The sequence below is a fragment of the Leptodactylus fuscus genome, chromosome 4 (genome assembly GCF_031893055.1).
Source record: "Leptodactylus fuscus isolate aLepFus1 chromosome 4, aLepFus1.hap2, whole genome shotgun sequence".
NCBI lineage: Eukaryota > Metazoa > Chordata > Amphibia > Anura > Leptodactylidae > Leptodactylus > Leptodactylus fuscus.
The window spans coordinates 94,730,531-94,749,549 of NC_134268.1; the positions used below are offsets into that span (position 1 = coordinate 94,730,531).

Here is a 19,019-nt window from a genome sequence, read left to right on the forward strand (position 1 = left end):
CCATAGCCACTTTTGCTTTATGGTGAGGAAAGGGGGCATGGCATGGCCAAAGTGGAGTTTCTTTTCTCACCATATTTATGATTTCGGCTTTTTTAAAAAGGCACAAATGCACTTTTTTTTTTGTTATAAGAAAAATATGCATAATGTGCACACAGCCAATAAAAGGTGCATTATTCAATGTGGTTAACATTTATCAAAGCAGTGTGCTTATTTAATACATATCTACTACCAAAAAAGCAGAGGGAAAAAAAAGGCAACCATGAAAATTTTAGATAAACAAGGCACAGCTAATACTTATCCCTGAATGAATCTATTCACGTTTTTTCTTTTTGAAAACAGGTAGTGTGTCACATCCAAGAAGGTGTCCTAGACTGATCTGCGTTTCATAGATGAAGGAGTGATGCCACAAGAATGCATATCAGTCATGTAAACCAGACCAAAGAATCTTACATGTTGGATCCACCAAGAATCAGATACTGTCTTAAGATTATATCCTTATCGTGAGGAATGTTGGGGAAGGGATCTCAAGATCTGAAAGTAGCAGCATATCATAAGGATAACTCATCACTTCTTATTGGAGGAGAGGGGGGCACCCCAATAAATTACTTTCAGGATGTGCAAGTTGCATACAAATTAGTCTAGTCCATTACCAGCAGTGAAACAAAAAACTAAGGAAGCAAGCTAAAATGGATGTAGAAATAGCATCTTTCTTCCAGTAACATGACCAGCCTTTGCAGGTGTAGCAGTTTTAGGAAGAACTCCATATTCTTTAAACTTTGTTTATGTCTCTAGCTTTAGACATAGAGGTATATTCAGAATTTTTTGGAGCAGTGTGCCAGGGCAGATGTCTGACAACTGTCAGGATATGGGGTTGCTAGGTGGGGTGGCATAGACACACAAGTCCAGTTTCTTTTAGTCCAAAACAAAGGTAGAGTTTAATTTCACTCAAAAAGGTAGTGCAGCAACAAAAGGAAACAATACAAAAATAAATACCTGCCCGGCTAGGCTCTAACTAAACATAGAATAGGTTACCTCACCTAGAATAACAGAAATCCAAAAGCCAGTAGAATCACTCAGGACACAGCTCCAAAAATATGACCTCTCTGTCAGCTCTCCAGCCAAACTCTGCCAAAGTGTTGCTGTTGGAGCTGACTTCTTAAGCCTCCCTTGATGAGGAGACTCTCTGCAGCTGAGTCGCTGCCGGGACATCCCCAAAGTGTGGACTGGAGGGGGGTGGAATGACAGGTCCCACTACCAATCCTACTTGTCATTCCTAAAAATCCAGCCCAGTACTGAGCATTTACCAAAGTGCTCAGCAGACGAAAGTTGTATTGGACGGCTGGAAATACAGGGATCTCTTTATACTGACTTTTGCAAAAACCTTCTACAGTAACATCTTGCAAAGACCTACCTGAATAACTGTCTTGTGACTTAGGACTGCGACCTCCCAGACATCTCACTTCACTGTCTGTCCCATTCACCATTTCTATGAATTGCCTAACTCTGCAAAAGAAAAGGATTTAATCCCACATAATATATCAGTATATGCACACTGAAGATTGGTGACCATTTAAGGGGGAGCCTTGTTGGTTAACAGTTTTCTGTAGTTCATACCAGATGGTTCAGTATATATGTAACTATAGGTGACCAATGCTGGTCTATCACTGGTATTAATTCCACTTAGTTGTGTTACACATACATGAGAATAAGAGTTTAACAGTGGTCGCTGTCATAGACAAGGGCATTACAGCCTCTTGTCATCTGTAATATTGGGGCAATAGCTGTGTATTTATGGATACACTGTATTCATTAACACCCCATATAGATTATATAACATTGGGGTAAACATATATTAAATGGGTGTTTCGCTGTGCATTCATAACTGGATTCTGACATATGTTTGGACTATTGTGTATAAATCACACGTATCCAAATAATATCAATTAATTTTGGTGGTGGTTTAACAAACCCAGAGTCTGAGTATATTTCTATACCTTTTTTGAGTTTATCAACATACCAGAGGTTGGTTACTTTTTAAAAGTTATATCTTATATAACTTAATATATGCCTTTAACAATTTTTGCATGGAATGCATTAGATACTTACTTTAAGGTAAAGAAAAGATTAGGATTCCTTTCTAGCAGGTTGGGGTATAACTGCTGTGTGGTTTCAATAGCTTCTCCCATTCTTCCTGCCAAAACCAATTTCTGAATCCCTGTTAAACACAGTCAGTTTGCAGACAAATAAAGATTCCAAATCAGCGCTGTAACTTAACATTTAGCACTACACAACATGATGTTCACTTTATCCATACTATGAATAAAGGAGAGTGAAAAAACCCTCACATGTATACATAACACCCAACCGTCCCAGATTCAGTGAGACAGTCCTGGATTCTGGAGGACACAGATGAATTGGACACCATAGTGAAGCAGCTGTCCGCTCCCTGCCTCACCAGTCCGCCACTATGTTCTCCGGCTCTGGGAGCTGTATGCGCAATGTGATGACATCATTCACATTACACCTGCAGCTTCCTGAAACCTCCGGGAGCAGAGACTTGCAGAGACTTCAGAGAAGGGAACGTGGCTAGGTGATCATTAGCTTTTTTTTTTTTTTTTAAGTTTGTTTTTTTTGCCAGTAGGGGAACATTAAACTGTGGGGTCAGACAAAAGGTGACAGATGGAAGGGGGACATTAAACTGTGCCAGCAACAGGAAGATGACAATGTGGGGGGGAGTGGGCACAAAGAGAAATTAATTGGAATGGGTGGAGTCAAAGTGGACATGGGTGAGGCTAAATTTGCAGCACACTTCAAATTCCGTTCCTCTTTCTGTCCTTTGAAGTTGGGAGGTATGTGCTTACAAGAGATAAGATAATCCTTTAATAGTCCCACATTGGGGAAATTTCAGAAATTTCATTATAACATACATATAGATTCAAAAACTGCATGCCCAACCATGACATCATAGGTTCCTACATCCTCTGTGTGATTAGTATTGTAACAGTTTAATGGACTGACAGTGTTATAAATGAGGTGTAAGTGTACTGATATGGGCTTTAAACAGAGCCCCACCTTGCTTATAAAAGCACTCCACTATAAAAAAAAAAAAGCCCCCTCCCACACTTCAAAATTAGACTGTGTGTAATATAATTACATTGCATAACTTACTGGCAGTTTTACTGACTTTCTCTCTGTTCCTCTTATGTACCCAGTGTTTTCTGTATGAACAAGAGGTCAGACTCTCAGACTATTATTAGAGCTCAGACACCCAAAGACATACAGGGATAGTTTGAGCTCCTGTTCCTACAGGAAACACTGTGTGCATCAGAGAAGAGGAGATGGTTAGTGCTCCGGAGTGGAGCACATAACGTCCAGGTAAAGGAGACAGTAGTACTACACACAGACTCACTTTTAAGAGAAGACAAATTTTCTTTACTGGAACATTTCTTTAATACATATAGGAATTTACTGGTATGAAGTCATTGAGCTACATCCCAGAGACCCATATAATATAGTTGGTTGTACAGGCAAAATGCACATAGCCTTATCGCATGTGCATGCAACAATACATGTACATAGATTTGGCTAGCATGTTATAGCATAGCGTAAAAGCGAGATAACACCACAAAAACATACCAAGTTTCACTACACTGTCTATGTGTGCGTTATGGGAAATACCCAACATGACAACTTACGCTGTCTGTTTTTAATGGAGGCCAGTTCTTCCTGAACAGTCTGGTCTGTGGACTTTGCAAATGCCTCTGCTGTGGAACAGTAGCCATGATGTACAAGATAAGAAGACACCATCCTAAACAAGAGTAAAACATGAGCTCAGTTAGAACATGAAAGGATAGGAATAACCACTGTACAAGCAATTCGTTTTTCCGATTTTGCAACTAAAATTTAGGATGAAATCACACTGTTTTTGCAGCCAAGTGTGGTATTCATAGCAGAGAATGTTTCTGGTTTCAAGCTTTACATTGCAAAGTTGAAGGATGTGGTAAAATCCATCAGAAATATTTTTTTAATCCGATAACTTAACAATAAAACTTTTTTTTCTTTCTTTAAATACAAAAAAAAAAACAAAAACAAAAAAAAAAAAAAACACATTACCCAACCCCCCTCCAAACAGTTCCATCCCTGTCCACCAAGATTAGGCATGAAATAGTGGTAAGTGGACGCAGGTCAATACACGTAGACTCGTACCCAGAGGTAATCCAGACAGAAAGCAGAAGCCCCATCTGCAATACTTGACAAAGTGTGGGTTTTTTCACAACACGTGCTTGAGATTTACTGAGATTTAACCATATTAACTGGTCCAAGCTAAGCAGGTGTATGGCCAAACTCCACTATCCCAACATCCAGTTGAAATATCTGAAGTTTTTACAACTCCCCAGGTTTCTTTTGCCTCAGTTATCTAATAGGCTGTCATTTATAATTCCTACATGCAAATTAAGTCAAGTCCACTGTCACAGACATACTGTTAAAAGCCTGTGCTTACAAACAGCTGTCAATCTGAACAAAGAAGCAGGGTAAAGCATGGAGGAGAGACAGACCAGCAGCATCCTGAGCCTCTAATAAGAAAAAAAAGACTATGTCACTTTTGCTGAAAGTCAAAGGGGTGGTCCCAAGACATATGTAGCAGCTATCCTGTGGTTAGATGACAAGTGTCTCATTGTTAGGGGTCCATTTGCAGGGAAGAGGGCCAGTTTAACCATAGGGCCAAAAGTGCACTTGCACTGGACTCCATTGTAGCAGGGTCTTTATTGGGACAGACCTGTATTTAGAGCGTTAATCCGGGCAGTGGGCTCAGACTGCCCCGACTCAAAGTCATCCTCATCTTCTGAGTGCTTCACCATTCGATCCGCCATCTATGCTCTTAGGAGCAATAGGTGTGGTATAGTGACGTCACTTACATTGCGTCTGTTGATCCCAGAAGACTCCGGCGCAGGTGGAGCAATCTTATGTGTATGGCAAGCATTAGGGATCTCAGCTCGAAAGCAGTCAACACTAAAGAGAATAAATAGCAGAAAAGCGGCACCCGACTGACTTCTTACCTCTGTATTATAGACTGCCAATCACCAGCAACAGGAAACCTCTCAATCTGGGCCTGAATTTTAGTTCTCCACTCTCGAATGTAGTCTTCTATGTCAAAAACGAAAGGACTCTGTCCAAAATTTGCATCAACAACTTCTCCTGGAGTCTGAAGTCCAACAGTTGGATACAGGTTGGGCTAAAGACAAAGATAAAATTCATTTCAATCTGTGTAGGATGTTTGTCTTACGACCATTCAGTAAAGAGGTCATAGAATGGAAAGTGATGTCCATACAATGTAAGTGTAGAAGGAAAGCCAGGCTGTGTGGTCCAATAGAGATATTAACTAATGATCAGCTATAGTAATAAACCCAAAGGGACGTGCACCCATCCCCTGCAAACATCCTGGTTCCTGAAATACGTAGTTTTCAGTCAAAGCCTAACCGCACTGCAGTAACAGAAGGAACATTTTGCTTACTACTGCATAAGCTCAAACTCTTTGTATTCCCCAATCCTTTGGGTTCCTTATGAAAGAGCATCATACTGTATAGAAGGGTCAACAACCTTTTTTGTACTGTGCACCGATTTTCTAAAAAAGTCAGATATGAAGTAGCCGTGTGCCTTGCAATAATGGTAATGATGTTACCTGAACATGAAAGTAATATATAATTCACACCATAACAGAAACCAAATGTACTGGTTCCATTCCAATGTGATTCTTGTCCATGACTTCTTTGTGTAAAGGAGATTGTTCTCTGGTAGATATGACTTTCGGATGAATACAGAACTCAAGAATGATCTGCAGTAAGCCTGCTTTCTGGGGGCAGAAGATGTCCCTCACACAGCCCAGTTTTTTGTTTGGTTATATAAACCCATAAAAATCTGTTCAGCCTTGTTGAAATGAACAAATGCCTACTTTAGCGTGCTCAGTTGTCATATCTTGTTTTACTTTTGCATTTGCTTCAAGGCACAAAAATGAATTGCACATGAAATTGCTGCCCTTTCAATAGGCTAGCTCACAGTTTGGACTCTAGAGCGCCATGCCTCAATGCTTTGTCCTGTAGTGCTTCCTCCCCTCTGACGGAGATTACATGATCCATGAGAGAGAGAGGGAGGTGTCTCAGCAGTCTAAACATTAGAGACAGCCCTGTGTCTAGTAAATACGCTGAAGTGCTGAGCTCAGCGCAGGTGCTGGAGGTTGCTGACCCCTACAGTATATAGCTACATGCATTGAAGTGGTGACTGAACGTTTTACCGGCTCTTCAAGTTGCAAAGGCTTGTTTTAAATACAGGAAGATAAAATAAAAAGAAGGGAAAAATGCGTCGGAAATATGTACAATCATACAGTATCTATGTACTAACTATGAGACTGAAGGAAAACACTAGGGCAAATTTATTAAAATGTCACTGACACAGATATGGAGCTGCAAGTGGCTGAATCTCCAAATTACAGGGCTCTTGGGTGCCATACTGTGACTGGATTTACATTCTGGATGATGTGTGGTTTAAGTCAAATTCATGAAGCTCATAAAATAAACTTGTCAGGCTTATTCCAGAACAAACATGTTGTTGGAGACATCTTATTTATTACTGTTAGAACATTTCCAATGTGCGAGTTAGTGAGCATGATGGATCATACTGCAGTAAACAATACCTACAACTATTTTCCAGCCAAATTTGGGAATCTGATGTAAACTGTATAGTGTGTTAGGTACTTCTGTGATCAGAAAATGGAAGGAAAGTCTTTTTATGCTTGCGAGCTAATGTGCAGTAAACTGACATTTATACACCATACTTTATATTTACCTATTATGTGGTGCAAACATACTGCTGCACTAGGAGTATTCTACAAACATACTTTTCACAAGGGGAGATCAATTTTGTACCATCTTTGCCTGTACCATAAAGATCAAAAAAACAACTCCAATACCAGACGTTTTAAGATGCCGTATATACTCAAGTATAAGCCGACCCGAATATAAGCCGAGGCCCCTAATTTTACCACAAAAAAAAATGGGAAAAACTTATTGACTCGAGTATAAGCCTAGGGGGGAAATGCAACAGCTACTGGAAAGTTTCAAAAATTAAAATGGTCGGAGTTTTTGAGTGCAGTAGTTGATGGGTGCTGGAGAAGGGGAGGGGGTGTTTTGGTTGTCTGTCTGCCCCTTCCCTGAGCTTGAGGACTGTTTTTTTTTTCCCCCACATGGAATTCAGCCTGGCTGAATATAGGGTATTTGCAGTGCGCCTATTGACCCCTTCCCGACGGAACAGGAGCACTGCAGATCCCCTATATTCAGTAGACTGGGCACTTTCAGACACAGGGATACCTAATGTGTATGTGTTTCACAGTCATTTTCTACTTTTATATGTATTCTAGGGAAAGGAGTGATTTAGAACTTTTTTTTAAAGCTTCTTTTTTTTCACTATTTTATGGGAGATTCTATACATTGCTATTGCGGCTGGTCATTGCCCCCCCCCTTCCCCCCCCAAAAAAAAATTATTATTTTTCGCTTGACTCGAGTATAAGCCGAGGGGGGCTTTTTCAGCACAAAAACTGTGCTGAAAAACTCGGCTTAAACTCGAGTATATACGGTAAGTACCATATTTTTCATACTTTAACACACACACCTATGCTTGGACTACAGAAAATAGGAAATATACATTTCATGACAGTTATATTTTCCATGGAGGTCTAAGGAAGTAAAGGGGGTAAAGTTACATGTCTATAGTATTAACATACACAGTGACAGCCACTGTAGTTCTGAATTACTTAAGGCGCACCCACAATTATTTATTTATTTTTAAACCAAACCATTTTGCAGATCTGTTTTAACCAATGCAAATGGATGGGATCAATGAAAAAAAAAAACAAAAAAAACCCACATATCTGTTTCTGGTTTTTTGACGGACACAAAAGTATGTAATACTACTTTTTTGTGGCCATACAGTTGCATCTGTTTCATTTTTAAGCAGGTCTACTAAAAATTAAAAAATAAAACGTCATCTTTATATGAATGTAGCCTTACACCTCCTGTACCCTTTTAAGATTCAAAGTATCCCAATGACAAAGACAGACATTGTATCCTATAACAGTGACATCTACTATATTCTCAGAAAAATGTTAGTAACAATGCCTATGTACACTGTACTCATACATGAGGTCAGAGTATGTACAGAGTACACAATAGAACCTAAGTTGTGGTCAGATTCCTCATCCTATGCATGTGAAATGATATCAGGGCTGGGAAGCTAGTAGCAAGTATTACAGTATTTGCCGCAGTCAGATAATAACTCTGTAGTTTATTATTATGTATGCTAGAATCTTTTTAACTTTTTCAGACAAAGGCAGCACCACTTTCAAGCTTGGATCCAGCCATATGTTAATAATGCCAAACTGCTTTCATATCCTGAAGTCACCACTTTTTTCTTGTCTTATGGTGTGCAACAGATGGGGCATTGTTAGGGGGCATTCACACTACCGTTGGCGACAGTCAGCAGTGTCCGTAACTATTGTCCGTTACAAGATTTTAGCAACAGACACTAGCTGAACCATCAGAAATCCATTAAAATTTCCATTCGTTTCAATGGAAATTATCTTGTGTCCGTTTACACACAATCCACCAGAAGTTTGTTTTTTTCCCAGCGGACAAAAAAAATTCTACATGCGGGACTTTTGTGTTGGTTTGAAAAAACATTGAAGTCAAAAACAAAAAAACGGACACTAACTGATGCTAGTGTGTCCGTTTTTTTTTTTTTGTTTGTTTTTTTTTAAATTGATCTATTAAATGCATCAATTAAAAAAAAAAAAAAAAAGACAGGTGGTTTTTTTGTTTTTTTTAATGGACACCTTCATAAAGGAATTCAGCAGTAGTGTGAACCCTGCCTTAGCTCTGGGCAGCCTGACTGCTGGAGCAGAAGAGAATGGCAGTCAGGACTTTGCGGAATAACTGCACAATCGTAGGGGTTCACTGGGAACAGACAAGAGTCCATGACTCACAGAGACTATACAGATCACCCTCGTACTTCTCCCAATGATCACACAGAGCACTTTATGAGCTTCTGCCCAATTATTTAAAAAAAAACAAAAAAACAATTGGTTGGCTTTTGCCTAGTACTAATAAACTCTCCTGGCTGTGGACTTCTTCTTGTTGACCCTTTTTCAAAAGATTTTTTTTTTGCTAAGAAATGTGTCTTACTCCTTGAATCAATATGGTACATAGAGATTTTTTGCATAGAAAACTAAAATCCCCACAACTAGTGTAGTTTTAGAGAACGTTACTACAATAAAGCTTACCGGAAGATCTGTGAACGCAATACCTGTTCAAGGAGAAAAGGGAAAAAAAATGAAATTGGCACCAAATGTTCTTTTATAACATATAGCAACAAATGAACAATAACGTTTACAAATATCCTTTCCACGCGGAAAATAAATTAATCCACTCCTGCAGCTCCTCCAAAATCACATCTACAATATACATAACACCACCCTTTAATGTAGCCAATAGTCAGGGAGGTGTCTCACAGAAGTTTCTGAATGGAGTCTATTCATTGGCTTCCTAGAAAGGCGATTATCGATTACAGTACCATGCTACATAGAGAAAATTCCAGAAAAATAGCATAGAAAAGTCTGCTTATTACCTAGGCTGTGGCCATTTTTAGTATAGAAGCATGTATTGTCGATTAGGTTAACACAGCATCCAATGACGTCGCCAGTTGTAAAAGTTGGGCCATATGGCTGGCCTGTCCCAGAAGAGCAAAATGAATGTCCGTCATCTCCGTGATATCCATAGGAATGCTTATCCCAGCCTTCGTGTTGCCAAAGTAGAGAGCAAAAAGAAAGAAGTTTACAACAACTTAAAAAAAAAAAAAAAAAATTATCCTCATACAACCATTGTAGTCCGGTCACTGGCCTTACTGGTGATACTGGTATGTATAGTCTGTGGCTGCTGGGACCAGTGATTGGCTGGAACAGTCATATGTATGCACACAATGTCAGCACTATAGGACAAGTAAACAAAGACCAGGGGGACTATCAAAGCGGTAGGGGATTTACAAGGTCAGGATTGACTCATTTTAATGTAAGATTATTTATGTTAGGAAAACCCCTTTAAGGAAGAGCATTTACAATATTTTCATCAGTCCTCACTTTTCCCAAAATTCCTATGAAACCTGTTTTTGCAAATGTAAGAAGTGTCAGTTCCATCTTCAATACTGCCCCTAGAATTACATAATTGTGAACCCTACAAAACAGGAGCACTATGGTCCTTACACAAAACACAAGAGAGGACAATAGTTCTGTTCTATGGAAGAGAGCATTGAGAAGTCAAATACTTGAAGAATTATAGTCTCATAGAGGGGTTTGCATGCAGGACACTAAGCTGAACCATTGTTTTCTATGTTCTAAATTTGCTGAAATTTGTAAACTCATAGCAAGAGAACTCTATTAACATAATGCGAGGGTAGTCTGAAAAGTCTCTGACCTCCACGAACAAAAACATTGCTCAAGTTCACCAAGTGGTGTTAGAGAACCGTCGAATGAAGGTTAGAGAGACAGCAGAGGCTCTCTAGCACCATTTGGTGAACTTGAGCAATGTTTTCCTTCCTGGTTGCAGTTTTTGGCCATCCAGAACCTTCATCATCAACCAAGCTGGTACAGCCATGTTTAAATTCAGCTGCCCAATATTTGACTGTGGTACATGACGGTGCAGAGTCCCCTTACACAGCGTCCAACTTGTCTTTAATTTACGAAGGCTTATTGCCTTTCAAAAACAAATATCTAATGACAGCTCGATATTCGATTTTTTTCCATTTTCACAAAATCACTCACATCGACTCACTACAATGATTGTCAAAGAAAAACCGCTAGTGTAAAATGGCTGAAATTTTTGTGAGTACATTCCAACGCATGCGCGAACACATTCCCCAAGTTTGGTTGACGAGTGTTGCCATCTACATGTGGAGGTCAGTAACTTTTCAGACTACCCTCATAAAATAGATAAGTAAATGTAACCTTCATTTTACTGCAAATATAGTGAAGTGTTTTGTACATTGCACTAAAAGTCAACATTAACATTACTGAACCATAAGGAATCTGTAGGAAGCAGTCTCTGGATCAGAACAGTAATTCTAATACTATAAGTTTGAGTCACGAACTGCTTGCAGAATAGGAGTCTATTCATACAAGAACACACCACATTACTACCACTATTATGGCTGGCAACACATATTATAGAAGTCAAACACTGGCACATACCTGGGAGTCTGTTCAGATTGACACCCTGTGTGGATAGCCCAATGCCCATGTAGCTGTAAAAAGAGGGAAGAACAAAAGCAGAAATGGTTATTTTTAAAGTAAATTTGTGAAAGATAATAGAAAATATTGCACACCAAGAAAGCAATAATGAAGACTACGGTTTAAAACCCTTGCCATTCCTAAAGTAGAGTTTTCCATTACTGTATCACATACAAGGCGCTTTGCAGCACACATAGAAGTAGATGTTGAGTGAAGGGAAGGCGATAAGAGTTTGTATATGAAGTACAGCGAACATCCCCAAACAGAATAATGCTGAAACATTGGGGTCTCCTTCAACCAATTTATATTCATGCAATACAACTACAATGAAAAGTATGAGGATAAAAGACAGCAACTTTGCAAATAGAATCAATTAAAAGAATATCCTGCTGTTTTTGGCTCCTATGCAGACCTTCAGATTATAAACAAATTCTGTGTAGTCTGTTCTGCGTCATGTGTTACACTCTGTTCCATCTGTCCCAGCTTCTAGCTAACCTACATAGAATAGGAGCGGGGACAGATGGAGTGGAGCAACATGTGACTGATGGACCAGACTACACAAGGTTTGTTTGTAGTCTATAACCATGGAAACACATTTTGCTATAAATACACAAAACAACAAAGTTTTTAAATTGTAATCACTTACAAAGCTGCATTTTTTTTTTTATCTTGGAACAATTGAAAAAATGTATATGTGTACATTCCCTTCAATAGAGAATGTGTCACAATGGACATTTATGACCTTCTCAAAGTAAAGGGGATAAATGTCCGATCACTGGAAATCGCACTGATCACTAGAACAGAGGTTTTAAGCCACCAGTGCCTCTCCACTGTACGACTGAAGTGAGGAGAATACATGGAAACCAAGTGATGATGTAGGGGCGACTGGGCCTCCAGCAATTGGGAATTCATTAGCCATTCTATTGGTAGGTCAAATATAGAGAGAGAGTGAGAGAAATGCCCTTTAGGACAAAGGTTTTTTTTTTTTTGTTTTTTTTTTAAAGGATTCAGGTAAAATATCTTGGTAACCATGATGTTAGTATGATGTCCTGACTTGTGTTGTGTTACGGGAATTGTGGCAAAAAGTAATGTTTTAGTCTAATGTTAAAGAAAAGCTAGGTGATATTGCACCCCTTTTCTTCAGTGCAGCTAAACCTCAAAGCTTCAGGTCTATGTGCAGACAGTGCAGAATATAAAACCTGTCTCTCTCTGTGCACGTTCCAGATGGTGCAAGGTCTAGTACAGTGCAAAGACAAGATACAAGACTCTGGGTAAAACTTACTGGAGCAGAGGATAATGCTAAGGTTGTGTGAACACTTTGACTCATACTGGGTGATAACCTAAATCGAAATCACGATCAGGCATTTTACCTCACGCCCCCTTTACAGCAAGAGTTGGGGCGAACCTCGTGAGATTTGTTCAGACCGAATCAGAACTGCTATTATACTCAGGGGTCTCTTCAGACCCCAGAATATAATGAGTGGAGACCCAGGGGAGTTGATGAAACATAATAAAACAGTGGGCTTTGATGCGCCTCCCAGTTCACTTTGGTGCTACTTGATGTCATGGACTGCTGAGGCCGGTGACTAAGCCTCCGCGGTCAAATGGGACACAAAGCCCTTGCATCTATGCATCAAAACGCCACATGACTCGCTGAGGCCCAATTAGGCCTCACGGTCCAGGGGAGGTGAGTAACTCCATTTATTAGGTTTGATCACCTCACCTGGGTCCTCCCTATTATAACAATAGCAGTTCCGGTCTGGACGTGTTCGGTCCAAACAAAACTGCAGGTAGATCCTCACAAATATTGTGATAATGAACCGAAATAACACACGTGACCAAAATCACATCAGTTATTCTGGTTGACATTTCATTTTGGTTATTTTTTGATTAATCGCACAGCTTTAACTCACACTACTATTCATTTTGTCTCTGATGGTTGCTATTGCCTATTTTACGCTTATTATTATTACTACTACAACAATGGGGCGGATGTTGGTGCCTCAGAAGGGATCTAAAAAGTGCAATGTGTAAGGAGCCTTACAAATGTGTATTAATTCATAGCTGTAAACCAGAACCTTCACACAGAATGAGAGCCCCAGTACAGCAGACATATCTAGGAGAGTGCACCAAGGTCACATTATCAGGGTGACGGTGCAATTCTGTTTCTGGTTCATAGTGATAGGAATATAGCGCAGTGCTTAATCATTACCTGGAGCATTTCCACACACAACTAGTGCTTAAAGTTTACGTGCTAGAAAATACAGAATGTGACCACACAGCAATGATTTCTACTGGCTTCATAAAACAAGTTTACAACAGAAAAGAAAGTGAATGGTGTATATATATATATATATATATATATATATATATATATATATATATATCACCATTCTGTAATAACCCACTCTACACTATTGTGAGTAACAGCAGCTATAAGGCCATAGTTTGGTTTATTTGACAACTACATGGGGTCTCTACATTTGGAACCCCACAGCTTTAATATCTTTTTATTGTCTGTCTGTCAACCCTAGAAACCAGGAATTTATTAATATTAGGGAATATATCAGTACTTTTGACCACCTTCTCCAATAACTAGCACTACTATGTATGCATTAGGGAAAGGAAGTGCAAGAATATCCATGTTTGCCATCGCCAATACTTACTTTAGAAAATCAACTCTACTCATTCTAATGCTGTATAGAAATGTATCCTGAAGTGTCCACTTGGCTTTGCGGTCATTGTGAATTTTCTATGTTAACCAAAGCAACTCCTTACAGCTCAAGATTGAAATCTCCTGCAGGGGACATTGTATAAGGTAAGAGACTGCAGGAAATTTCAATCTTGGGGTTGCTGTTATTAAAGGTAGTCTACCAACCTTATACTCACTTCTAAACCGCTTAAACATTGTGGTAAGGGCCATTAGTGACATAAGGAACTTTTTTTTTTTTTTTTTTGTTAAAAATGCAATCCTGTTGCTGGAAAAAAAAAAAAAAAAAAAAAAAAAAAAAAGATAAATCACTTTTTAATCTGTATATACATGAGCTCTTCAGAGCACCTGTGGCATGGCTGTATCTACCATAGCACCAGTTTCCATCCCAGTGACCGGGATCTGTCGATCTTTATGCTAGGAAACTGCAGTAGGTAGCGACCAGAGACAAAAAGGTGTGCTCTTATATAGCCAAGCCCCGAGTGCACCGAACAGCTCATTTACATAAGGAGTAAGTGATGATTTGCTCAGCAGCACTTGACACACAGGAATGTTTGCTATGCCAAAAACTGCGAACAGTACAACAGCATATACAGGTAGGTCCAGAAATATTAGGACAGTAACACAGTGCTCATCCATAGACGAGTATTATCAGGAGGGGATGGGGGCGTTCCTCCCCTCTCACACTGTACAGTGCGATAGGCGCTGCTGTGAAGAAGGACGTACCTGACTGACTGTCAGGAACGCCCTTCTGACTGTAAAGAGCTACGGTCCCGGGACGAAAGCTCTTTACCCAGGGCACAGATCGGGAAAGCCGACAGTGCGCTGAATTCAGTGCACTATTGGCTTTCCAGCAGTATATAGAACTGCCTGTGCCCCGGACCAAGAAAGGTCCTCTTTAAAGACATTTTACACCTCTGGTAGCCAGGACAATTTTCCAGGCACCTTCTTCAAGCAATTTTGATTTAAAATAAAATAAAAAAAAATGTGTATAAATGTATATTAGTTGCTAAAAGTGTAAACCAAACAAAAAAGTTATTTGCACCAAACCTCCTAAAAATAAGAGTTGAAACATGAGCACATTTCATGCATATCACTTAGGCCTACACCTGCACGCCCATATCTTCATAAAATCTCCAGAACTGGAAGGAACAAATATCTGCTTTAACCCCTTCCCGCCGCAGGCATTTTTCGATTTCCGTTTTTGAGTCCGCCCCACCCCACATCAAAAAACACATAAAATGTTTTTATTTTTCCACTCTCATAGCCATATGAGGTCTTAGTGATTGTGGGACAAATTTTTCTTCATGATGCTACTATTAATTATTCTGTACAATGTACTGGGACGCAGGAAAAAAATTCAGAATGAGGTGGATTTGAAGAAAAAGAGCATGTGTGCGACTTTCTTATGGGCTTCATTTTTACAGCTTTCACTGTGTAGCCAAAATGACGTCACCTGTTTTCTATGTTTTTGTACGATTCTGGGGATAGTTTTTACGAAAGTCGCCATATTCTAACACACATAATACACGTTTTTTTTCTATACTTCAGTGTACGGGGATGCATTGGACGTCTTTTTCTGTGGGAAAAAAACGTACTTTTTAGTTATACCATTTTGGGGAATCGCTTTTGCTTTGATCACTTTTTATTCAAATTTTTAGCAGAGGCAAAACAGTGAAAAAAATGGCGGTTTGGCACTTTTGATTCTTTTTTTTCCTGCTACGGCGTTTACTGTACAAGAAATTTTTTTTTTTTATAGATTTGTAGAGCGGGCGTTTTTAGACACAGGGATACCTAATGTGTATGTGTTTCACAGTATTTAAGTACTTTTATATGTGTTCTACGCAAAGGGGGGTGATTTGAACTTTTTACTATTTATTTATTTATTTATTTTTATTAGACTCTCTAGGGGTCTTGAACCCCAGGGGGTCTGATCACTAATGCAATGAATTGCATATAACAGTCAGTTCTATTTCAGGCTACATAGAGTAGCCAGGGGGTTTATTGCCCGCAATTGGTGCGGGCACTGATCGCGGGCATTAGCGCTGGGTGTCTGCTGTATAAAACGGCTTGGGAGCCAGACAGCCACCATCTTTAAACACCCAGCCGTCGGCAAAGGGGCTAAAAACAGCTAAAATGTTAAACAAGTATCAACCTATAAAATGTAGGGAATACACAGTGTGAAAAAGCAAGTGCATCCAAAAACCCTATATTGAAAGCACACAACCTCAGGATTACATTTGTCTCAATTGGTTATTGATAGCCATGTCCACCTTCATGTAACTTTGTGGCAAAAATGCATGAAAACAGAAATTTGTACCTAAAACCCAGATCAAGATGTACGTAATTTATATATACTGCAAACACCAATACCACAAAGAGCAATAAGTACTAAAATCCACTAAGATCTTGAAAATGTATACTGTACACAGCAAAATATTATTGCAATACCAAAATCTACATTTTTTTGAGTACAGCATACCATATATAAAACACTACTTAATATTTCATATATACAACCACCTTCATGCAACTTTGCAGCAAACAAAGATTACAAGCAAGATTTACATAAAAATTCACATGTACACCTGAAGGGCATGTTCAAGCACCCCTTTCTGCAAACAAAATCTACTTCCCCATAGCATGGGGGATAAGTGTTATTAATGGATAAAGTCCTTTAACAGAAGAGTACACTTCAGAGAATGAATTAATTATTATTATTAGCCAACCCCTTTCCATATGGACTATTAGAGCACATGCAGGTCAGAGTACGGTTCACTCATAAGTGGTTAATCGTGAAAAGGGCCGTCTGTAATGAGAACCATTTTCATTTTAAACCAAAAAACACATAATACTTACCCATCTCTGCCTTTACTTATAATTTTCACTTCAAAATAGTATATGCCACATGCCGCTGGAATAGGATGTGTAGCACGCACTGAAGCAGCATCTCGTGAAGTCTTTCCATGTCCTGTAGAGGAACAAAAACACAAAATTATTTTGTCGAAGAGTTATTTACTATGTAACAATGTATTAAAAACAAGTTATTTTCAATAGACTGCCTGCAGACCTTCTCATGCTTATAAAGAGTAATTCACAAGGATGGGATGTATGCAATTTCTCAATAAGCAAGAATGTTTTTTTTTCCCCATTTATAAAAAGTGAGATCATTTCTAGATCACAGACATGTTATAACCTGTTAATAGACAGCAGTTTCCTAAATAAGTTGAACAAAATTACCAAATTGTTCCTTTATATAATGTGAAAAGTTGAATTGTTCATATAGTGTTGACAGTATGAAACTATTAAAAGGAAGTCTGTCACCAAAACTCAGCCCTGCAGATACACTCACCGGCCACTTTATTAGGTACACCTGTCCAACTGCTCGTTAACACTTAATTTCTAAGCAGCCAATCACATGGCGGCAACTCAGTGCATTTAGGCATGTAGACATGGTCAAGACAATCTCCTGCAGTTCAAACCGAGCATCAGTATGGGGAAGAAAGGTGATTTGAGTGTCTTTGAACGTGGCATGGTTGTTGGTGCCAGAAGGGCTGGTCTGAGTATTTCAGAAACTGCTGATCTACTGGGATTTTCACGCACAACCATCTCTAGGGTTTACAGAGAATGGTCCGAAAAAGAAAAAACATCCAGTGAGCGGCAGTTCTGTGGGCGGAAATGCGTTGTTGATGCCAGAGGTCAGAGGAGAATGGCCAGACTGGTTCGAGCTGATAGAAAGGCAACAGTGACTCAAATAGCCACCCGTTACAACCAAGGTAGCCAGAAGAGCATCTGAGTACGTCGAACTTTGAGACAGATGGGCTACAGCAGCAGAAGACCACACCGGGTGCCACTCCTTTCAGCTAAGAACAGGAAACTGAGGCTACAATTTGCACAAGCTCATCGAAATTGGACAATTGAAGATTGGAAAAACGTTGCCTGGTCTGATGAGTCTCGATTTCTGCTGCGACATTCGGATGGTAGGGTCAGAATTTGGCGTCAACAACATGAAAGCATGGATCCATCCTGCCTTGTATCAATGGTTCAGGCTGGTGGTGGTGGTGTCATGGTGTGGGGAATATTTTCTTGGCACTCTTTGGGCCCCTTGGTACCAATTGAGCATCGTTGCAACGCCAAAGCCTACCTGAGTATTGTTGCTGACCATGTCCATCCCTTTATGACCACAATGTACCCAACATCTGATGGCTACTTTCAGCAGGATAATGCGCCATGTCATAAAGCTGAAATCATCTCAGACTGGTTTCTTGAACATGACAATGAGTTCACTGTACTCCAATGGCCTCCACAGTCACCAGATCTCAATCCAATAGAGCATCTTTGGGATGTGGTGGAACGGGAGATTCGCATCATGGATGTGCAGCCGACAAATCTGCGGCAACTGTGTGATGCCATCATGTCAATATGGACCAAAATCTCTGAGGAATGCTTCCAGCACCTTGTTGAATCTATGCCACGAAGAATTGAGGCAGTTCTGAAGGCAAAAGGAGGTCCAACCCGTTACTTGCATGGTGTACCTAATAAAGTGGCCGGTGAGTGTAGATAGGTACGTTAGGGTCACCTAAATCAAAAAGTTTTCCCATTGTGAATGCGATCGATCACTATTTTTCAATATGGAAATGAGCTCATTGGGCAATAAGGGTATTGCCAGTGCTCCAAAGTGTCATACTGCCAAAAACATCAATCTCTTGGCAACTTAGGCAATGATTCACATGGGTAAAAAAAAAATAAATAACAAATGTTTGATTCAGATGACTCTCACCTTTTTGCAGGGCTGGGTCCTAGAGACAGACTCCCATTTCATAAGGTCCATTAACCCTAGTGTAACCTACAATTAAATCTTCTAGGAAAAGATAAGGTGTCAGCTAATGCTTCCTGCACCCCATACACATGCATGTTCGGTTCAGCCTAGAGTGTTTTTCTCTTGATGAGACGGAAATCATCCACATTCAGACCCCTATGGAG

At 39.6% G+C, this 19,019-nt stretch overlaps 1 protein-coding gene across 1 annotated transcript in view; it reads right to left on the reverse strand.

The window, feature by feature from the left end:
* The window catches only part of RANBP9 (RAN binding protein 9), a 53,825-nt gene that overhangs the window by 10,514 nt on the left and 24,292 nt on the right, over positions 1 to 19,019 (reverse strand). The window contains exons 2-9 of the mRNA XM_075270836.1: positions 16,896 to 17,007; positions 11,288 to 11,340; positions 9,673 to 9,840; positions 9,329 to 9,351; positions 5,058 to 5,233; positions 3,696 to 3,808; positions 2,107 to 2,215; positions 1,412 to 1,503 (exon numbers count right to left, since the gene is read on the reverse strand). Of these exons, the coding sequence (XP_075126937.1) occupies positions 1,412 to 1,503; positions 2,107 to 2,215; positions 3,696 to 3,808; positions 5,058 to 5,233; positions 9,329 to 9,351; positions 9,673 to 9,840; positions 11,288 to 11,340; positions 16,896 to 17,007 (846 nt within the window). The remainder of the gene's footprint in view (positions 1 to 1,411; positions 1,504 to 2,106; positions 2,216 to 3,695; positions 3,809 to 5,057; positions 5,234 to 9,328; positions 9,352 to 9,672; positions 9,841 to 11,287; positions 11,341 to 16,895; positions 17,008 to 19,019) is intronic.